General features: G+C 45.4%; 1 protein-coding gene across 5 annotated transcripts in view; it reads left to right on the top strand.

Annotated features, from left to right (window-relative positions):
* Positions 1 to 16803, top strand: part of NAV2 (neuron navigator 2) — a 365925-nt gene that overhangs the window by 215610 nt on the left and 133512 nt on the right. For all 5 annotated transcript variants that reach the window (XM_075838119.1, XM_075838117.1, XM_075838116.1 and 2 more), the window contains 2 exons: positions 9524 to 9641; positions 16322 to 16374. In XM_075838119.1, the coding sequence (XP_075694234.1) occupies positions 9524 to 9641; positions 16322 to 16374 (171 nt within the window). The remainder of the gene's footprint in view (positions 1 to 9523; positions 9642 to 16321; positions 16375 to 16803) is intronic.

Raw genomic sequence — 16803 nt, 5'->3', positions numbered from 1 at the left:
CCTGTACCCCAAGTGTCAGTGTGTCATAAACCCCAAGTGTCCGTGTCATTGTCCTGTACCCCGAGCGTCCGTGTCATTTTCCTTTACCCCAAGTCTCAGTGTGTCATTAACCCCAAGTGTTATTGTATCCTGTACCCAAAGTGTCAGTGTGTCATTATCCTGTACCCAAAGTGTCAGTGTATCCTTTACTCCAAGTGTCAGTGTGTCATTATCCTGTACCCCAAGTGTCAGTGTCATTATCCTGTACCCAAAGTGTCAGTGTGTCATTATCCTGTACCCAAAGTGTCAGTGTATACTTTACTCCAAGTGTCAGTGTGTCATTATCCTGTACACCAAGTGTCAGTGTCATTATCCTGTACCCCGAGTGTCAGTGTGTCATTAACCCAAAGTGTCAGTGTGTCATTATCCTGTACCCCAAGTGTCAGTGTGTCATTGTCTTTCACCCCAAGTGTCAGTGTATCATTAACCCCAAGTGTCCGTGTATCATTGTCCTGTACCCCAAGTGTCAGTGTATCATTGTCCTGTACCCCAAGTGTCAGTGTGTCATTGTCCTGTACCCCAAGTGTCAGTGTGTCATTGTCCTGCACCCCAAGTGTCAGTGTGTCATTGTCTTTCACCCCAAGTGTCAGTGTGTCATTGTCTTTCACCCCAAGTGTCAGTGTGTCAACGTCCAGGCCCGTCCCCCCCCCAGGTAAATGACCTGACTTCTTTGACATGTTTGAGATGACGTCAGTAACAACATGTTCAACCACCAAAAACAAACCCTCCAGAAAAGTAATTAAAATACAACATAAAAAAACTGCTGAGGAGGAAAGAAGGCAGAGAGATCAGGAGATGTTGGAAGTCACTCAGTGTCTGGGTCTCGGTAACACTCGCTCAGTTATTATTACATCATAAAACTTCAAATGGAATCTCTTACTGAGTTCAAAAGAAACATTATAAGTCGTTGTGATCAGTCGTCATTTTACTAGTGATGACCGCGAAGCCTGAGCCGGTCATACATGGAACTACCACCAACATCCACACCCTATAATGACCACATTCAAAAGAGTCCTAAGCCGGCCATACACTTGTAGACAACTGACGGCCTAACGCTTTTTTTACCGACCGCTATTCCTGCCAATTGCCCCATATATGGTCCGTGCTTTGGCCCTAGAAAACCTTTTCGGCAGGAGGCTCTTCCGTGCGGTTGCACATTAACGTGTTGGCGTTTAGTGATTTTAATATAAAATACATCGTGATACGAGCGAGTTTAGACATGAAATTGTTCTAATCCTCCAACAACGTCCTGAGCCGGCAGCCCGAGCTTTCCCTTTGAAGTGGTCGGGGCTGAGGATTAGGAGAGATCACTTGTAATCAGGCAGCACTGGGTGAAAGGGTCCTGCAGGTCTCCTGCTCCTTCCTGCGAGGGTCTTCTCGCCAGCCCAACCGTCTGATAAGAATCTTTACTGTCAGGTATTGGCCTTTGAAATAATCCGCCTTTGATCAGTCAGATGTCACTAAAGACGCCACTTCTCCACCGGCTGCTTCCAGAATCATTACAAGGGTTTTAGAGGCCTCTTAGGATGTTTGCCCAGGAATTCTCCTTATTCCTGTTTCCTTTTACAAGAGGGGGATCGTTTCACCTTCCCTGGGCGGTGGTGATGTCACTAGATGCCGGACATCTTTACTGCAGTCACTTTTTTTATTGTTTCTATATTCGTTCCTCAGTCCGTCTGTAGGGTTGTCAGACAGATATGAGTGGTGTCAGAGTTGGCACTGCATGCAATGGGTTTGGAACCAGTCAGTTAATAGAGGTGCAGAGAAGAACTATCACTTTGGGGGATATATATATATATATAATTTTCTTCTTCGTTTTTTTTGTGTAGATATAATAAAAATCTGCACTTTTATTATATTTCGGTTCCGCTTTAGGCGCCATGTACACGGCCGTGTCCGTAATCATGGTCCGTGACTGCGGGCATGGCCGGCCACCGACGGCCGTGGACAGCCACCTGCACTTTTGGCCTGTGCTCCCATATAAAGTATGGGAGCATGGTCCATAAAAAGCAAAAGATAGGACATGTCTTTTGCGGCAGCTTTCTGTGACCCGGACACCTTCCCGCAAGTAAACGGGAAGGTGTCCGTGGACAATAGAAGTGAATGGGTCCGTAATAGCGAACCGTAATTACGTTTTTTCACGGTCGTGTGCATGGGGTCTTAATCTGTACCGAGCAAAATTCCATTAATCTGGCACCTGATACTCTGAAGAAACCTTGCTATATCTGCACGCAACAAAAACAGTCCCGATTGTCAAAAAGTTACCTGGTGGTCCAGCACTTGACTCCCTCATTGGTTCCAAATCCATATGGGGATTCACCCTGGCGCATTAGACATGGAGCCACTGGGAAGCCAAGAGATGACGGAGACCATCGCCGGGGAGAATGAGAAGATTTTATATATAAAATATACCTGATAATCCAGCACCGCCATCATTCTCTAGGATACTGGATTATTGGAATTTTGCAGTATTTATCGTTGGCAATGGCTCCTGTTTGCCTTCACCTTGAAGATCCGTGAAGTATGAGGCAGATTGACATGACCGTCCTCGCAGACAGCGTAATAAGCAATGCATCTGGTGAACAGATGGCAAATCAGCGGCTTATTACATTACGTTTAACAGGTCTCAAAATGGAATCACTTAATTGTTGTCAAGAAACCCAGCGGTTTTTCTTCCTTCGTGAACGCAGATTCATGTTTAATTGTTTAAGACGTTTGTAACAAGGTCAGTCGTGTAAAGATGAAGAGCTGCCGCCTACTGGAGCTTTGCTAGGAAATAATTCACATTACGTATCATTTCCAGCATCCACGGTTTCTTCTCACATCTGAGGGTTTGCTACAATTGAATCCTGTGCAGTCAATCCTCTGTGATATAAACAGCCTGGACTACAGACTGATACATTTTTACCTGCACTGATACATTGTAGCAAACTGTCAGCAGCACAATTGTTTCTCTAGGTATAACAAGAAAATTAAAAGGCGTTACATAGGATAGGACTGTGGGTGTAAGTTATAGTAAAACCTGCAACTATCAGAAACGGCTGCAGATCCGCCACGTAAACGGGGTCTTCAGGATCGGTTCACCAGGGTTTAGTCTAGTAGTAGGTAGAAAAGAAACAAAAAACAGCGGGCTCAGGCACAGGACCGTATTACAGTGCGGTACCTGTTCCGAGTGGCGGTAGTGTTATTCTTCGGAGGTTTCCATACATTTGTGTGACGCAGTATGATTGCATGGAGGTTTTTGTGGGCAGCCTTTGTGCCCCCATATAAAAAAAAGGAGAGGCAATTCTACATGAGGTGCCATGTTGCTGCCGATTTTCCTCCTGGGGCTCATAAATCTCATCCACGTATACAGATCTGTGTAACAAATCTACATATCATTATGGTTTTTCTCCCCTAAATAATTGGCAAAAAATACGGAAAACAGACAAGTCAAGAATACGGAACCAATTTTATTTTATATGGTCGTCATGTGCATTAGGTCTTAGGCATGTACAGCCCAGACGTTCAGTGCCCAAGGGTCTTTGGCTAGAGGGGGGCTGCGTCTTAATAAAATTCTGCATTCATTGAGGGTACTTACACATAAGAGGATTTCTTATGGATTTTAAGCAGCATTTCCACAGCAAAATCTGCGCTTATTACATGTGGATTTTGCTGCAGATTTTCCTTATACATTAAAAAGGGTGAAAATCCGGAACAGAATGAACATGGTGAAGACTCGAATATCCGCAGCGTTCTCTGATTTCTGTGTGGAACGTTCAGCGGCATGTGGTTGAGATTTTTTGCAACAGTTCTCCACGGCGGATTTTCCGGCATTTCTAGTAGATTGCGACTATTAGGCCAGATGCACACGATGCGTATTACGTGTGGATTCGTACCTATCCTGAGTCTACAGTCTAAATCCGCAGCTGACGGTTACATTCACACGAGCGTGTCCGATTTGCGCGTGTAAAAAACGCAGCATATTTCCAAAGGTTCATGTCCGTGTGCCATCAGTGGGCTTTACATGTGGCATCCATTTTTCACGTTCGTGCAAGCACTTTTTATTTTATTTTAACTTCTCTAAATTTCTTTGTAATTGTTGCGTGAAACACGGACATAACACAGATGTCGTCTGTGCGCTGTCCGTGTTTTTCACGCACCCATAGACTTCAATGGGTGGCAAGGTGCGCAAAAATGCACCAATATAGGACATGCAGTGAGTTTCACGCATGTCTGAATAGCCCCATTGAAATGCAGGGGACCTTGTGCTGTCCGTTATTTCAATGGACAACACACAGACGAGTATTACGCTCGTCTGAATGAGCCCTAATACAGCACCAGCAAAGTAAATGTCAAGAAATCTCATCTACACGGTGCAAATTTTTTCTGCACACAAATTGACCTGCGGTGTGTATTTTAAAATTAACAGCGTGTCAATTTATATTTTCCGCTTGCGAATTGTATCCGACTAGTTTAAGGACTTATTCACACAAAGCGGAATTGCTGCGTATTTTCCGTCCGGAATTGCAGATGGAAAATCCGCAGCAGAATACAGTTTCAGCAAAGTGGATGAGAATTAACAAATCTTATCCACAGTCTGCGTGAAATTTCCGAGCAGAAAGTGACCGTATATTTCGTACCACAGCACGTCCATTCCTGCTGTGGAAAGTGACTGAATTGCTGCGTTTTTCAGAGGAGACGTCACCATCTCCCAACATTGAGAAAAACGCAGCAAAATCCGCACCATTTTCTGCAGTAAAAAACGCAGGAAATGGTGCGGAATTACTGCTAGCTTCTGCGGAATTGCTGCAGAAATTTTCTACAGAAATTTTGTTTTGTGTGTGCAATTTCCGCATCAAAATCTAAAAACCGCACCTAGAACTGCATTTAAAAAACCCGCATTATTAGGTGCGGCTTTTACCTGCGGTTTTTCTGGACCAAATTCTGCAACGTGTGCATGTAGCCTTACAGGTGGTGAGGGGCTCACAAACGTTATTGCTTGCTCCTGATATGCACGCATTGTGAACTGACGCAATTCCGCAGAAACTAGCAGGATTTCCGCTGCGGAAGACCCGCACCATTTCCTGTCCACTTCCCGCAGCAGTAATTGACGTGCGGATGCGATTTGTTAAATCTTACCCACTTTGCTGCTACTGTTTTCTGCTGCGTATTTTCCATCTGCAGTTCCGCTACGTAGTGACGAGCCCATAGGATGTCACATTAGGCGGTTTGCTGTAGAGGCTTCATGTTTTGGGGTACGTGGCGCCTCACCCCTCTCTGGCTATGGTTGTAGTAGTTAAAGTGAAGCTCTGGTTTGGAATATCATTCCCATTGCAGCGAGATATGACTACAGAAGAGGGAAGGGTAATGAGTACGTAGGAGAACGTTCTTGTGAGTGGTGACTCCGGCCACCATCGTTATTGCAGAGATGACGTTGTGTGCCACCTGCCGCCTCATGAATGTTAAGATCATCTGGCACAGGAAAAGTTGTGTCATTCCTCAGTACATGGCAGAGAAAGCTGCCCACTGAATGTGATCCAGAGACCCTTCAGTGTAACGGAATCTGATTGCTCAGAGCACAAGGCTAAAATTACCCAGTGCCGCCTGACACTGGAAGACCTCAGTATCTGAGCGAGGGGCACCCGGGAGGGTGGACACCATGCCAGCAAGCCTGAGGTTTTGGGTCCCGGAGCGGAATGGAAGTAAAATTTCCTTCAACCATTATAAAAAAGTAAGATTAGTGTTCCCAGTGTCTTGTCTTTTCTTTTTGTCTCTTATTTTTATGCTGAAGAGTCAATAATTTATTATTTTGCTTTAGAACCGAGGGTTAGGGTGACCTCTGTATCTCATATTGGCACCTGTAACACAGGGGAAGGCAAGATGTGGCAGTGCGGCACTTGTAGGACTACAAGTATCACAATGCCTTCTGCAGCCACTGCCCAGGACTGTGTCTTGTAGCTCAGCACATTGACTTTTTGTGGCTATTGCCTGTTAAAATGAATAACGGACGGACACAATACTGGAGACCATAAAAGTCGGTTCGACTGCAGTGATTTAATTTATTCTTTTTATTTGAACTTCCATAGATCTCTATATAAACAAAATAAAAGTTAGGGTCAAATAGCACATTTTGTGGGCGCTCTGGCTGCTTGTGATACCATCAAAGTTGCCTGAAGGTGCCAGCAGATATCTCATGTCTATGGGCTGCCAGTGCTGCTATATAGAAGTGTCCGATGAGGGTTATCCTACTGAAATTCTATGGGTTGTGGGAGTAATAATGGGGGGGATAGTTATCGGTCCACAAGCGAGTACCGCACACTCTCCATGGGACAGGAATGGCGCTGGTTGCAGCCATGTTTTTACAATTTCATACAATACTTATAATGATACAGTAAATGATTTAATCTGTTATAAAAAGACCTAATAGGTGCCAGATTATGAAGGAATTGTGGATTATCGGAGTGATGGAAAAGACTATAGGTTTGGTTTGGTTTGGTTTGGTTTGGTTTACATTTATCACCCAGGGGAGTCCCATAGCAGGTTCTCTCTGTGCCGGAAACCATGTCTGGACTATGGGATGCCAGATTAACAGAATTTTACTAAGTAATAATAACCAGACCTAGTACTTGTGTACAATTTACATACAAGTGGATTTGGGGCTGCTGAAAAATTCTGCGCCTGACAAAGAAAAACCAGGCAGCATAAAGATACGTGTCGCTGTGCGATCAGCAGACTCGGCTCTGCTACACGTTGTGTGCGGCAGCGTAATGCAGTATTGCTGGACATCATAGAGGGGGGCACAATATGGCGATTAACCCATTAGGTCGTTACTAACGTGATTTCTTGGAAGTGACCGTCGCTCGCTGACCTTTTGGATCCGTCATTCATATTCATTGGGGCTGATTGTTGTGACGGGCCTGTCAGCTGACAATAGAGGAGCAGGCGGTGCCCCCAGTACAGGACAAGGGGGTCTCTGATGATTCAGCCCGCTGTCAGGCCATGCTCTATGCTGATGACTGGAGCCTGGGGAATGTGTTTTGATGCTGTGGGTTCAATGGGGTGGGGGGTTATCTGTAAGGGTAGCGTGACACTTTTGGGGGGGGGGGATCAGTCACTGTACTATAACCATAGAGAACGTCGCTGCTTCCATCTTTATATTTTCACCCGTGACTCCCTGCCCATTGGCACAGCGACACTATATGACATCACACTTTAAAAATATACCCACGTCTTAAAGCTACAGCGCACTCCAGAGTGAAACAATGAAACGTGCCCGTGAGTCCTGCACACTGCGCTGAGCGTCGTAGAAGCGGTCGACCTGCTCTTCTATGAAAGGTGAACGATTTTCTGACTCATTTCTGGGTTTTGCAGGCAGGTGTTGTGGGGCGGCGCTGCGCGTACCTGCAGCCGGAGCTGACACATACGTCTGGTAGACAGTCCCTTTAATCTTACATTACCGTGCTTTTATCTTCAGGGTCAGGGACTGGAGTAATTCATGTTTTTATTAGTGTCATCGTGTGCAGCGCGCTTTTTATTGCTTAGCAATCGTCTTACGTGTGCGCGATCTTTACTCTGCATTATTCAAAAATGAATGGCCGTCAACAGGTATTAGATAAGATGGACAGGTGCATGATGTGAGGGAGGAATGGGGACAAGCGTGATGTAGTAGGAGGAGTAGGGTCACCCAGCAGCACAGAGTATTTCAGGGAGTAGCATGCTGATCTTGTAAGCATAACCTGTCCACTCACGAGGACAGGGCGGCATGTGACGGGGCAGTGTAATGATTGGAGATGGGGAATGGGAACAAGTGGAAGGTTACAACTGAGCGTTTTATAGTGGAAGGAGTAGGGTCACCCAGCAGCACAGAATATTTCAGGAGAGGAGTGTGTTGATCTTGTAGACATGACCTGTCTACTCATGTTATGTTAGTGAGGACAGGGCGGCATGTGACGGGGCAGTGTCATGATGGGAGCTGGGGAATGAGGACAGGTGGTAGGCGTAGGGTCACCCAGCAGTACAGAGTATTTCAGGGGAGGAGTGTGTTCATCTTGTAGGCATAACCTGTCTACTCCTGTGATGTTAGTGAGGACAGGGCAGCATGTGATGGTTCAGCGTCCTGATGGGAGGCGGAGAATGGGTACAAGTAGAGGGAATGAGTCACTCAGCAGCACAGAGTATTTCAGGGGATGAGTGTGTTGATCTTGTAAGCATAAACTGTCCACTCATGTAATGTTATTGAGGACACGGGGGCAGTGTCCTGATGGGAGGTGGGGAATGGGGACAAGTGGAAGGTTACAAGTAAATGTTTTATAGTGGAAGGAGTAGGGTCACCCAGCAGCACAGAATATTTCAGAAGAGGAGTGTGTTGATTTGGTGGGAAGCTATGATCTGTAGTAGTAGAAGGCCACACACTTTTTAAGTTAAGATTCGGGCATTTGAGCAAACATTACCCCCCCAACGCCAGCATGGCTCCAACAATGGTGGTCGTAGAACAATGGGGTCCCTACCACCGGTCATGGATGTCCTGACCACCACTAATAAATAGTCCCCTCCCAGTTCATGGCCATGAAGTTCTAACCAGGAAAAGAAATACGTTTTGTGTGTGCGGCTTTTATATGGCGGCCGTAAACCTTGACTTTACCGCTCACATGTCATTGTTGTAATTCTGTTTACTGTGTAAATGTTTGTACGGTCAGTGACTGGACGGAAATGATGGCGAGACCCCGTTATATTCCGGTTTATCCGTAGGTGCAGCCCCCGCAAGGTTTTATTGGATTTGCACATAATAATAGATGTGTCCAGTAATCTCAATGGCATTTTACAATGAAGCTTCAAGAGGACACAAAAATGTCTTGCGACAGTAAAGAGTCTCTATAGAGGTGTCTCTTCCCTCCACCGGCATTAATATGACTGCTTAGCTGAGCTGAGTCTGCGCGGTTATGTTGGGGATCCTAAACATGATAAACATTATTATATATGACCTGCCTGGATCATTCCCATGTAATGCAGTAATAACTGTAAAGTGATGAGCGTGTTCCCGGCCAGCGCTGCCTGAGATGCTTCCTCTACCTGTCTGTGCTGGGATGGGCAGCTGCAGGAAGGAGCAGCCAGGCTTTGTGCTGGGGGATCAGTGTGGGGGTGCTCAGCATGGGGGGTCACGGCACCGGACGATCTGGTGATTGGGGAGTTTGAAAACAAACACGTTAGTGCTTTGCTGTTGGACGGAGCTGCTAATCTCCCCAACAATGAAGCCTCGCAGTGCGGGCTGGAATGGGTAGAGGCGAGCCTTGGGTTACACGGCGGGCAGCGCGCTCTATTGACAAGGATCTTTCCTGCTCTCTGATGTCGGGGAGCTCCGCAGAAGAAAAGCACTTGGTATTGGAGAGCGAATGTAGATTGGAAACCTCTCCTGAATGTTAATGCGTCCGCTCGTCTTGGGTTCTGTTTGTATTACGGGGGAGGTTAATTCAGAGTCTCACTCAACGCTTCTCTCCTCTTTCAGATTTACACGGACTGGGCGAACCACTACCTGGCCAAATCCGGGCACAAGCGTCTGATTAAAGACCTACAGCAAGATGTGACGGATGGAGTGTTGCTGGCGGACATCATCCAGGTTGTGGGTGAGTGAGATTCCTCCTCTGTATGTTGAGGTTTTCCACTGGGGCACATGTAAAGGATAGAGAGGCTCTAATCCCATTCCCAAACACGACTTTAGACGTCCACGTAGAATCGGGTATTAATACCTGGAGACTGCGCCTGTCCTGTGAATGGGGTATCGATACCTGGAGACTGCGCCTGTCCTGTGAATGGGGTATCGATACCTGGAGACTGCGCCTGTCCTGTGAATGGGGTATCGATACCTGGAGACTGCGCCTGTCCTGTGAATGGGGTATCGATACCTGGAGACTGCGCCTGTCCTGTGAATGGGGTATCAATACCTGGAGACTGCGCCTGTCCTGTGAATGGGGTATCGATACCTGGAGACTGCGCCTGTCCTGTGAATGGGGTATCGATACCTGGAGACTGCGCCTGTCCTGTGAATGGGGTATCGATACCTGGAGACTGCGCCTGTCCTGTGAATGGGGTATCGATACCTGGAGACTGCGCCTGTCCTGTGAATGGGGTATCGATACCTGGAGACTGCGCCTGTCCTGTGAATGGGGTATCGATACCTGGAGACTGCGCCTGTCCTGTGAATCGGGTATCGATACCTGGAGACTGCGCCTGTCCTGTTCTTGTTTCTTGGTTTATCAAAGTATCAAACAACATATACATTTTTATATGTTATCGTATCCATGTTTTTTTTTTATCGCTTTTTCTCCATCTGCTGCGAAAAACTGTACACTGTCATCTATTTGCTATTCCAGTTGAAGGTAATGTGGCTACGAGTAAAAAATACAGATACGATACAAGATCATTTTTTTTTCAGCCAACGCCTCCTTGACTTCTATGTAGTAAAAGACACACAGGGATCTGCTTTGCTGTACTACTTCTTGTTGATGCAATTTTGTGCAAATTGAAACCCCATTGAACGGCCATTTCCGAGCATCTGCTGATCACAAAAGATGGACGGAGACACAAAAAAAAAATCTTTAATGAACCTGCTGCAGGAAAAGGGAAAAATCCCCCTATAAAACAACAATTCTACATAAGTTCGTCATTAACTGTGTAAATATTTTGCTTTAGGCTGTGTTCACATTGGCGTCGGAGGCTCCGTTACAGTTTCCGGCAAATTTAACGTGAAAAATAGCATTGCATGCAACATTATTTTTCCTGTCAAAATATCGTACACCTCGGCGGAATCTGACAGACCCCATTGTAAGTCAGAGAGGTCCGTCAGGCACCGGTGGAGTCCATCGTGCCACGGACGCGGTAATGTGTCAGGGTTTTCATTATAACAAAAAACCACGATGCAGGTGTGAACACAACGTTTTCTTTTATATTTTTGTCTAAAGCCAATTTCCAAATTCGGCTGCTTTCTTGTTACCAGGGAGCATTGCATTGTGGGTGTTCAGATGACCGCTCCGCTGTTTTGTCACATGTCTGACAACGGGGTGGAGCTTAACCGCTGTCTGTTTCCAAGTGCAACTAGCAGAATTGTGAAAGCCGCTCTCTAAGAATGGAGGAAATCACCGGAAATAACTCAGAATTGGTGCAAACAGCCCCGGTTCAGTTGAGTTACCGGAAAATCCACGTCTCCTGCCTGAAGTTTAAACGTGGCGTCGAGAGATGCAGCCGTGATTTCGGGTGGTCTTGTTGCCTAGACAGCCTGCAAAGCGGCATCAGATGGTTATCTAGGTGGACCGCCGCTCTTACAGCCACGTCTCTCCCTGTCACATTTAGGGTATGTTCACACGCTGTTTTTCAGGCATAAACGCCACGAAATATATCTGAAAAAACGCTAGCTAAATGCCCACAAACATCTACCCATTGAATTCAATGGGAAAAATGACATTTCGTTCAAATGGGGTGGTTTTTTATGCCGCCATTTTAAAAAACGGCACGTGAAAAAACGCACCGTGAAGAGAAATTGTACAGTAACGTGCCATTTTTGTTTTTTTATTCTGTCTATGGGAAAACTGCTCCCAAAAATGTTTTCGGCTTCAAAAACAGCTGAAAATCAGAGGCTGTTCTCTGAAAACAGCTCCATAATTTTCAGCCGTTTCGTGTGAACGTACCCTGAAAAAACGGTAGCTGAACGCCTACAAACATCTGCACATTGAAATCAATGGGAAAAAGGGCGTTCTGTTCAGACGGGGTGTTTTTTTACGCCGCTGTTTTAAAAGACGGCACGTATAAAAACGCAGCGTAAAAAGGAGCATGTCACTTCTGGAGCCGTTTCTGGAGTTGTTTTTCATTGTGTCAATAGAAAAACCGCTACAAAAACGTCTAGAAAAAAAGCCTCAAAAAACGGTTCCAGCTTAAAAAACGGCTCCGTAATTTTCAGCCGTTTTACTTGTGCGTGTGAACAGAGCCTGACCCTACTGGCAGGAGGCACGACCTCTTTCAGAACTCAAACGGCCTATTAGGGGAGTTTTCTGGGACAATAATATTGATGACCTTTCCTCAGATGAGGCCATAAATATCAGATCGGTGGGTTTGACTCCAGCCACCCGCACACATTAGCGAGGGCCACATCCTGTTCATTATTTACAAGGCTCAGTGTTATGTGTTTGGTAATGGCTGTGCCGTGTATTCTAGTTCAGGACTGGGCTGCAGTGAGATGTAGTACCAGGCACAGCCACAACCAAATGTACGGCGCTGTGTCAGGTTATCATTCAAAGGGGACTCAGCGCTTGCTGGAGCACTGCGACCCCTTCAGTTAGCTGATAGGGGGGGGGGGTGCCGGGAATCGGACCCCAACCGATCTGATATTGATGGCCTATTCCTAGGATCAGCCACCAATATTATAGTCTTGGAATACTCCTTTAACATTATATAGTTACTTTTTTACTTCAATTCCCCCCCCCCGATGAGTTTCGTGAGTTTGCGCAGCCTGTTCTCTTCTTCATCAGACGTCTTGGACGGGGTCCGTCCAGTTTTTTTCCTGTGCATTGTTGATGTGTAGAGTCATGATCACTGCAGAAAACTATACAAGAATTCCAGCGACGTTTTGACTTGTTCCTCACACTCGGCTGTCTGTTTGCTGATGTCTCTGTGTGTGGTGTCGGATCACACTTGGCTGTGAAGTGTGCAGAGACAGATTCATCCTGTGTGTCATCTCTGTTTTCTTCAGAGGTTGTTGGAGGCGATGATACTGTAAATCATTCTACTGCCAGTGAAAGGGGGAAATGAGAATTGTGTAAACTATGGCCCATCCAAGGGTTATAACCCATTAACAGTATAAGAAGGTGTGCAAGACAGCTGCAAATCCCACACTGTCCGTTATGTATTTATGTGGAAAGTAATTGAGGGGTTAAATTGAGCTGTCAGTCAATGCATGTTCACAGGCTTTGTCCACTACTGAGCTGCACTCACTATTCTGCTGGTGGAGTCACTGTGTACATACATTACATTACTTATCCTGTACTGATCCTGAGTTGTATCCTGTATTATACTCCAGAGCTGCACTCACTATTCTGCTGGTGGAGTCACTGTGTACATACATTACATTACTTATCCTGTACTGATCCTGAGTTACATCCTGTATTATACTCCAGAGCTGCACTCACTATTCTGCTGGTGGAGTCACTGTGTACATACATTACATTACTTATCCTGTACTGATCCTGAGTTGTATCCTGTATTATACTCCAGAGCTGCACTCACTATTCTGCTGGTGGAGTCACTGTGTACATACATTACATTACTTATCCTGTACTGATCCTGAGTTATAGCCTGTATTATACTCCAGAGCTGCGCTCACTATTCTGCTGGTGGAGTCACTGTGTACATACATTCCATTACTTATCCTGTACTGATCCTGAGTTACATCCTGTATTATACTCCAGAGCTGCACTCACTATTCTGCTGGTGGAGTCACTGTGTACATACATTACATTACTTATACTGTACTGATCCGGAGTTATATCCTGTATTATACTCCAGAGCTGCACTCACTATTCTACTGGTGGAGTCACTATGTACATACATTACTTATCCTGTACTGATCCGGAGTTATATCCTGTATTATACTCCAGAGCTGCACTCACTATTCTGCTGGTGGAGTCACTGTGTACATACATTACATTACTTATCCTGTACTGATGCTGAGTTATATCCTGTATTATACTCCAGAGCTGCACTCACTATTCTGCTGGTGGAGTCACTGTGTACATACATTACTTTACTTATCCTGTATTATAATCCACATCTTTGTCTTTCTATGACTGACTTTCCTCTTATGTCTATGTCCAGCTTGGGCACGGGGGGTACAATCTGTCCTGATTTTCATCACCTCACGGTGAATTTTCCAGACAATTTGTCTTGTCTGTTCCACGTTTTTATGAGACCTCAATGGTTGTATAATGAGATTCCTTCCAAAACTAAGATTTCTAAACAGATAAGTGTGTGGAAACATCTAAATAAAATACACCACAAGAGGTTTATATGGGGGAGGGGAGGGAACACGGTCACCTCTCAATCCAAGAAAAGATAAATCACCGACATCTGGGACTTGAGTTACAAAATCTCAATCCCACACGGCGGGGAAAAAAACGATCAGAATTTAGGGCGTGCTGCGGATTGTCAAATATATAACACTGCTCTATATATTGCAGACATGTTACAGCGGAATATATATATGTCATATTTACACACACGGCGGGGGGAATGGCAGGAGTCAGGTGGACGTTGCACTTATTCTTGGCTGTTTGGGATATTATTGTCATCCTGGCTCTTACGGCCACATTCAGATGAAGTGGAATCACAGCAGGTATTTGGTATAATTCACGTACCCCATCCACACGTATCAGAAAAAAAGATCATTCAAATTTTCAAATCCGCAGCATGCTCATTCTTGTGTGAATATGCCTCAGAATTTCACTATGGATTTGACCTTTTAGGGCTAGTTCACACAGAGTTTCTTTGGCGCTGTTTTTGATGCGGAAATCACTGGGAAAAAAATGCTCGCGGGAAAAAAAACAACATGCTATTTTCTTCCCGCGGTTCCGTCTCTGATCTCCTATTGAAATCAATGGGAGACAGCGAAAGCGATTTTTCGCTGCGTATTCTGCCCGCGGGGCTTAATGGCCGTGGCCTAAAAACGCGGCAAAGAAAGTGCAGGCAGGTCAAAATCTGCTTCAAAATTCCTCAAGGAAGTTTGAGGCAGATTTTTCTGCCTGCAAAAAAAACTCAGTGTGAACATGGCCTTACAACGCAATGGGTGAGATTCGCAGTGAAATCGGCAGCAAATTTTCGGTTCACACATTGTGTAAATACTGCGGATTTTCCGCAACGGAAGTCGTTGCGGACAATCCGCAGTTAAAACGGTAAGAGCAAATTGGATGAGATAAAACCAATCTCATCCGCACGCTGCGTAAATACTGAGCGGAAAAATACGCTCCGAAATTGACCTGCGTTGGGGAGTTTTATTCGGCAGCACGTCACTTGTATTTGCGTAGACGCTGCCTTTTTGTTGCAGGTTTTCCTCATTGAATTCAATTGAGGGAGGTTAATCCCACAACAAATAGCAGTTGTTGCGTTTTTTTGCTGCAGGTTCACAGCGATTCCGCTGTAAAAAACGCAACTCAGAAAAAAAAAATCGTATTCTTACCCAGGAGTGTGTGCTTCTTCCCCCAGACCGGCCTCCTGACGCTTCATCCCAAGTGACCGCCGCTGCAGCCAATCACAGGCTGCAGCGGTCTCCTGAGATGAAACGTCATGCTAGCCGCCTGCCGGCTAAGGGCTTCAGTTTTCCGCAGCGGACATTCCAGGTGAAAAACTGCGCCAGAGTTTGGTACGGTCCTTCTCCCGGAATTCCCTGCGGCGCACAGGGTGGACACCCTGCGTGTTTTTGCGCAGCGTATCTGCTCCGTGTGAACTCAGCCGAAATCTTTGTCAAATCTGCACAAATCATTGAATCTTTTGCTGTTTACGCACCTATTGAAAGACTGCGTTCACATTTGCGTTGTGGGTTCTCTTATTAATGCTCTGCTCTGGTATCAGTACTGGTATCGCCCGGCGGACCCCTTTGGGTTTTAATGTGGCCCGTCGGGTTTTGATGTGGCCCGTCGGGTATCGATGTGGTACCTGTTGTTTTGATGGGAAAAATAGCGCTGTGTGCAACACTTTTTTTCCTCTCAATCATTTCGGAATTTGCAACAGAGTCTCAGTTAATGGGAGTTAAAAAAACAAAATGAATCATAACTGAACCTTCAGATCCATCATAGATCCTGTAAAAATGGAAACCATGACGCCAGTGTGAACAGAGCCTGTCTCTATTATTATTATCATCAGTTATTGGTCCCAGGTCCAGGTCTGACCAGGGTCAGCATCTCCATGAAATGATTAGATTGTGAGCTCCTGGGGACAGGGACTGATGGGAATGATTACAGCTTTATTTTCTGATTATCTTCTTTGCTGACATTAGGTTGGTCTAGCACGAAGTATTGACAACTCCGGTGTCTGATCTGATAGATTACCAGATGATTCTTGAGGTTTAATAGCCGAGCACAGTTGTCTCCCTTCCCTAGATGACCTTTCCTCAGCTGTCTGGGGTGGGCCCGGCTCTTGTGAAACCCCCCACATCTCCGGGCAGCTCGTTGTGATTCACACGTTAGGTTATTGTATTGCAGGCGGAGATCTGCTCCTCTCCGGACACTTCTTTACTCATTCCTGACTGTGTTTGTTTTTTCTTCAGCGAATGAAAAAATTGAAGACATCAATGGCTGCCCCAAGAACAGGTCACAAATGGTGAGTACTGAGATTTACCTGTTCTCTGATGATTGACAGCTGTCAGGACTCCTCTTGACTTCATTGTATGTCACATGACAGATGATTGACAGCTGTCTGGATACATTATAACTTCATTGTATGTCACATGATAGATGATTGACAGCTGTCTGGATACGTTATAACTTCATTGTATGTCACATGATAAATGATTGACAGCTGTCTGATTCATTATAACTTCATTGTATGTCACATGATAAATGATTGACAGCTGTCTGATTCATTATAACTTCATTGTATGTCACATGATAAATGATTGACAGCTGTCTGGATACATTATAACTTCATTGTATGTCACATGATAGATGGCTGTCCCGACTCCCCATATCTTTATTGTATGTCACACGATAGATGATTGACAGCTGTCTGGACTCATATCTTCATTATATT

This window comes from Rhinoderma darwinii, chromosome 9, assembly GCF_050947455.1.
Source record: "Rhinoderma darwinii isolate aRhiDar2 chromosome 9, aRhiDar2.hap1, whole genome shotgun sequence".
Taxonomy (NCBI): Eukaryota; Metazoa; Chordata; class Amphibia; order Anura; family Rhinodermatidae; genus Rhinoderma; species Rhinoderma darwinii.
This window is presented reverse-complemented; position numbering and strand designations above follow the sequence as displayed.